This window comes from Hyposmocoma kahamanoa, unplaced genomic scaffold (genome assembly GCF_003589595.1).
Source record: "Hyposmocoma kahamanoa isolate Upper Pololo Valley unplaced genomic scaffold, ASM358959v1 99600, whole genome shotgun sequence".
In the NCBI taxonomy this organism is placed as follows: domain Eukaryota; kingdom Metazoa; phylum Arthropoda; class Insecta; order Lepidoptera; family Cosmopterigidae; genus Hyposmocoma; species Hyposmocoma kahamanoa.
In genome coordinates this window covers 11,820-18,351 of record NW_020655961.1, presented here as the reverse complement: position 1 = coordinate 18,351, position 6,532 = coordinate 11,820, and the positions used below count along the sequence as shown (strand labels likewise).

Here is a 6,532-nt window from a genome sequence, read left to right as displayed (position 1 = left end):
TTTAGATTTTCAGTACAAATCGGCAATTTCATACTTTAACCCCTATTGTTAACACGATACAGTTAATAGGTCGCAAACGAATGATATGACCTTATAACAATAACGTAGTACGAAAATTTATACGAATTATTTTACAAATATCGAAATTACCGAGTCCGTTAAATAGATATTAACCGAATGTCGACTTCTATAACGGTTTCTTACGGTTACGAATAAAATTAAAACGGTTTTCACTGTCACAGACAAATACCTAATTACGTATGAATATCGAAATTATTTAAAATGCAACGGAAAGGAAATCTAACAAGGTAGAAATATAGGAATGTCAAATTTAAAATGGCGTCATTCGAAAATGCTATGTAACTGATCGTAACGGTAATTTTACTGTGGGAAATTACTATTTTTGAAATTCCGTATAAAACGAATCAAAATATCCGGCTCGAAGGACCAAACAATGTTAACGAAATTGTAATTTGTAATAAGAATAAACGAAAAGTGGACTGTAATTTTAGCTGGTCGGACAAAACGTAAATAGCAATATTTTTGATCTCGGATGACCATATAAAACCCTTAAACCTACCTTTAATCTCCTTGTATTCGGCTCCTCCGGTATGATATGGTGAATGACGTCACCGCTATTCGTTGCCTACTTTTTGGAGCTCCAAAGGTCCACCGTCACAATCAGTCACCAGTAGACACCAACACGACACCAAACAGTCAATAATAAAAATGATGGATGAATGAGAGGGAATGCACATAAAATATCACTCTGTCAAGCCCGAAGTCGAGAGCGTTCTGGCGGGCGGTCTCCCGAACCAATATAAGAAAATATTGCAGGTGAGATTATATTGCGATCCGGCGACTTATTATAAAACTACCTACATATTGTCCGAGCGCAGATTATTGAAAAAGTTATGTTTTAAGGATGTTTACACATTTACGAACACCTATTATTATATTTATATCGTTCTCAGAACACCGCCATCTGTCCCAAAAGGAAGCAATGCTAGCTCTTTAGTAAATTTCGCGAATCTTCTGGCGAGCATGTCTCTCTCTCTCTCTCTCTCTCTCTCTCTCTCTCTCTCTCTCTCTCTCTCTCTCTCTCTCTCTCTCTCTCTCTCTCTCTCTCTCTGTCTCTCTCTCTGTCTCTCTCTCACTATAGACTCATTTCACCTCTTTACGAAACAATAACAACAACAAAGATGCGCTTCGTTAAGAGTCTACACTACCTCTAATGGCTTTACTTGACTCCGCATAACATTGAAATTGTTGAATCAATAACTTTGGACAAAATATAAAGTAAAATTGAGATTAACATTGACAAGCTTTTTGTTTCAGACCATGTTCATACGTTAGTTACAAAAAGGTAAATTTATAACCTATGTGAGTAATAAAAATTATAAGGGCGCGTTCCCGGCGCGTTCCCACTATGTCGTCACGTTTTATTATCGTTAGACGACTGTCGTGTCTAGCTGTTCCCACTACATCGTGACGACAATTTATCGTTTCACGACAGCCTCCTTGCCTTTCTCTGGCTACGATCCAACGCTACTGCAAAGCGAGCAGAGGGCGCGGGGTACGAGAGGGGAGGGCAGAGAGCAGAATACGTGCGGACAGCGATAAATAAAACGTGACGACAATAGGAGCTGCGACAATCTGTCGTCACGTTTTTATCGTCTGACGACTGTCGTTCTAGCTGTTCCCACTGCGACGACAGTTTGTCGTTGTAACGATAAAAAATCGTGAACGACAGTTAATCGTGTCGTGCTATATGTGAACAACTTCATTTAAATATACAAGCCACGACACTGTAAGCTGCACGACAATCTGTCATCACGAAATAGTGGGAACGCGCCCTTACATGAAATTAAATTAAATCCACAATACGATGCAAACGAAATCAAATTACGAACCGCATCAAATTGTAAATTCAGTTCAATTATCAGTTATAGTAGATTATAAAGTGGGCCTCTGATTTATGAATAAAAAAAAAATGATAATAGTTTATTTAAGATCATTGATCCATTTTGTTAGTGACAATCAAAAACTTAGGACTATGTTAGTAAATTACACTTAATAAAATAACTAAAATAGAAACACTTACAAATAAATAATAGAAATTAACAATAGGGATGCGGAATTAGAATTCATGTCACCAGCCCTTCTTGGTTACATGAATTCTGGTCCAATGGCACAATATCAGACACGCTACATCCTCCGATATGGTATTCAGAAGGCTGTTACCGCTGCCAAGCATCCTGCTCATGATCGACGAAATGCGTTTCCGTACAACTGCGTCAAAACCGTCGGTACGCGCATCCGTAAACAGGCACTACTAGCAGCCGCAACAGCATTCTAAAGGTGTTATTATACTGGACCTTCAGGGCATTGAAGGATTTCTGCGTATAATTAACCCATAAGCCGCAGGTGTACAGTGTCTGGCTGTAGGCCTTAAAAAGAGTTAATTTGACCTCATTCTTACACCATGCAAACTTGCGAGCCAACATAGTGCACCTTACCGTCAATGCCCTGCGCTCCCTATCCAGCTCTAAGTTATCTGTGAGCGCATCAGTCACCCAGTGACCCAGGTATTTAAACTGCTTCACTTGCTTGAGCGGAGCACCATCTAGTGTAATAGGTGGAACAGAAAAATAATTAAGAATAAAATAATTAAGTTTTTGATATCTACTAATACATACTGCTAGATAGTAGGTAATGGCACCTATATGAAGAGCCCAGGGAAAGCATGATCAAAGCCACTTAATAATACACGTTTTCAGTTAGTACCGCCATCCATCCAGTTCTGTAAACGCTGAGCGTATTTTGCCTAAATCAGAAAAAGGGTAATGAGGTTCAATGTTCTGAAAAATTAGCTTTTACTTTTAGTTATAAAAATGCTTGCGTCTAAACGGTAGAAAAGTTAAACATTTTTTATAAATGTTTTTTTAGTTAAAATGGATTACTTAGCGTTACATCCATTTTTTTTTTACTTTGACTTCATTTCAGGTAGTATTTGTGCGTGTCTTTTTCACCAATATTTTAATTATTTTTTCCTAAAATTCTTCTCAAGTAACTTTGATCATTCTTTTTCTGGTCTCTTCATATAATAAGAAACAAAATTATACGATTTTATTTTATATTCATTTACTACATATCTCGTCCACCATCAATTTTCGATTCTGAACTTGAATTATTAATCGAACTCGAATGTTTGCAATCTCTCCCTTCAAATAAAAAAGCATTAAGGATGTCACAGTTTTATAAATAATTCATCGTCGGTAGTTTTTATGTTACAGAATTTTATTGTACAAAATTCATCATAGACATGACTTCAAAATTAATATTACTTTTATCAATAGTCTCATCGAATTTCGGAGGAAAATATTGAAATTGTGATAAGAGAATAAAGAAGTAAATATACAACAGTGTTTTGTTATCGCGTGTTCTGCATTTGTAGACTCTTTAAAATATTAGTCCATCTTGGAAATGGGGCTAATAAACTTTTAAAGATCTGATTAGGAAGAAGAGTCAGGTGTATTTTACACCTGACTTTTAGTTTAAAATTACATGAAACTAATGGGAATAATTATGACAATGTTAAGGTTACAATTGTTGTACATAGAACTACTGGAAACGAGTAAAATAGTCTGGGGTGAAAACCCTAAAAATCATGTGTTTTTGTTTATTGATATTTATTCCACATCGCATTTGGCTAGAGTATAGCAGCCTTAGGGTCGTATTAGAACTCTACTCATTGCTCAAGTCATGACATGATTATGATTTAAAGCACTAGAAATCATACTCAAGTCCTTGCCATTAGGGTCGTATTTCCAGTGCTTGAAATCATACTCAAGTCTGCTCAAATCCTGACTTGAGCATTGAGTAGAGTTCTACTCTCCAAAACTCTACTCAGAGTAGTAGTAGTAGTAGAGTATTGAGTAGAGTTCTGGAATACGACCCTAAAGAATCAAGACGTGCCCACGACCCCAGTTACACAGACACAAAATTCTTTATAAAAGTGCACCTTATGCCTTATCCGTAATTTAACAAACATCTGTACTACAAAGTTCTTTTAAAAAATTGATCGGGCATGGTCCTAATTTTGTAAATAAGCGTAGATGTTTCCCGCTAGTTTTAATGTGCACTGTTTTAATGTGACCGATAAATTTCATCGCCCTCACACCGCGCTGCCGCGCGGTCCCAGAGCGGATGCCGTGTTGCCGACGCGCCGCGACCACGTGTGTCTATCTGTCATGGCAAAATACGCTCTATTCATTTAGCTTTTACGTTTTAATTTAAATGAGCGTCTCGGGTGCGCGAGCGAGACTGTCTTGTCTTTATTATTCCGAGGAACTTAAATGTTGCCTAGTAAATAGAATTCAGATTCGCCATTAATGTATATGAAGACGTGGTAACTGGGCGGTCGCCGCGCGGCGATAGCGGGTTGGCATAGCGTCTGGAACGGTTTAGTAGGAGACGTCTGTCGGTTCGAATCCGGCCGGATCGAAAGAATTTTTTCTAAGTGTCCGGTCTTTGTATTAATAATTATAACAAACTAGTGGAGTAATTTCACAAAAAATAATATCATGCTGGTGAAACTTTCTGACATTCAACTTTTGTTTTGTAACTTTTTATAAAGCATAATAAGCCAAAAATAAACTTTTTAGTTTTTCTTCTACTATCTAATAAGTGCGTCCTGGCATCAAGAATCGGGACGCCTAGTGGTAAGCGTCACGCCCATCAATAACACTTGTAATGCCACTCAGAGCTTTAAATCGCCAATATCTTAGGGACACTGCCACTGCGCCCTTCACCATGACACATAAGTTGTCAAGTCGCATGTACCCGTAATTTCAGCAGCACCCGTCTTACCCAAACCGGAACACAGTAATGCTCGCATTACTGCTTGGCGGCAGAAATAGGCAAGGTGGCAGTACTTCCCTGGACGAAATCTTTCACACGGCGCTCTATTGCTACTGAAAGAGGGAGAAGAGAACCAATCTCTTGGCGGAATGTCCGCTGACGCCAACGTTGCTCATCCTGAACGAAGTATCGAATAGCATCAATGTGTTCCATTGTATCTGCAACACAGGTCCCCAACCTAGAACAGACTCCAGCTTTCACTAAGTAACTTGTTGTTTATACATGACATGTAACTACTTATTGACTTTTCTGAGAAATAAAGCATTTTGTATTGTTTTGCATTGCTTGTTCTCTGAGTAAATTCACAAAGATAGCGCTTTACAGCTTATGTTACATGTAGTATATTTGCTGGTCGATTATATTAAGTTTGGAAATAAATAAATAAGTAAATAAAAATTGTTAAACAGGACAGTAACGAAATTTCAAGTATTACATAATTTTATGAACTTCCTCTTGTTTTTGTGACTTTCATGTGATATAACAAGGGCACTAATTACTAAGTATTATAAGTTCCTTTCGTCAGTGTTTTGTAAAAGGGCGTGAGCGACATTTCGAAATTTTTTTAAGGGGAGCCTGTTTTACGTTTTCATGACTGTTTTAAAATATTTACGCCCTGTTTTAAAATAAATTTTAAAACTTCATGAAACTCTAAATTGAATTTTAAACAATACTTGAATATTTAAAAACAGTCGTTCAAAACTGAAACAGGCTCCACTGACTTTTTTTTCGAAATGTCGCTTACTCCCTTTTTACAAACCACCGACGCTTTGTTCTTAAGTACAACAGTAGTAAAATCCCCTTTGAATGAAGAGAGTTTTTCATTTAAAAACAGAGAAATTTAATTACGAACTTAAGACTCATAATTTATGTTCAAAGAAAATTGTCTTATATTTTTATGATTGCGTTCATAATTTTATACGCTAAGTATAATACTGCGTTAATTAAAAAGCAGTACAATACCTACTCATATATTTTTAAAGAGACCACCTGTAGTTGAAACTGAAATAATAATAGATTTTGTCTGTGAGACCGTTGAACAGATTCTGGTAATTGGTATGGTCTCTGGTACGTTAAGCTTTCCAATTAGAGGTGGGCGTTTAAACGAAAAGCACTTTAAAAGTCTGTTTTTTAAAATAAGTGCATAAGTACGCTTTTCATTTTAAGCGTCAGCGTTGGTCATTGGTCAGTTCTATAGATACTCAACAATTTCATTTCTTACAACGTGCCTAAGTTTCAAGTAACGCCATCTATGTTTCCTAAACAAATTAATCCAACATAACGTTGCAAGCTTTTTTAAACATAAAGTCTACGCGCTTAAACGTTTTCCTAAACGACTTTTTAAGCGTCAAACTAAAAAGCGTATAAGTGAAAAGCGCTTTTACAAGCACGCTTTTTAAAAGTACGTTTTAACGTTAAAAAATAAGCAGTTTTTTTCCATTTCAACGGTTAACAACTACAAAAGTTAAACAACTTATGTTTTTGAACGCTTTTAAACGCCAATGAACAAAATGTTAATATAGTAATGTTATGTCATAAATAAAAATAAAACTCGTTTTTTACAAAAATCTTACTTATCTTAAAACCTTTAATGGTCTACTCTTGCGTTTCG

General features: G+C 36.5%; 1 protein-coding gene across 1 annotated transcript in view; it reads left to right on the top strand.

The window, feature by feature from the left end:
* The first annotated feature begins 750 nt into the window (after positions 1-750).
* LOC113239128 (myotrophin-like) overlaps positions 751-6,532 on the top strand; it is a 15,146-nt gene continuing 9,364 nt past the window's right edge. The window contains exon 1 of the mRNA XM_026475994.1: positions 751-837. Within this exon, the coding sequence (XP_026331779.1) occupies positions 751-837 (87 nt within the window). The remainder of the gene's footprint in view (positions 838-6,532) is intronic.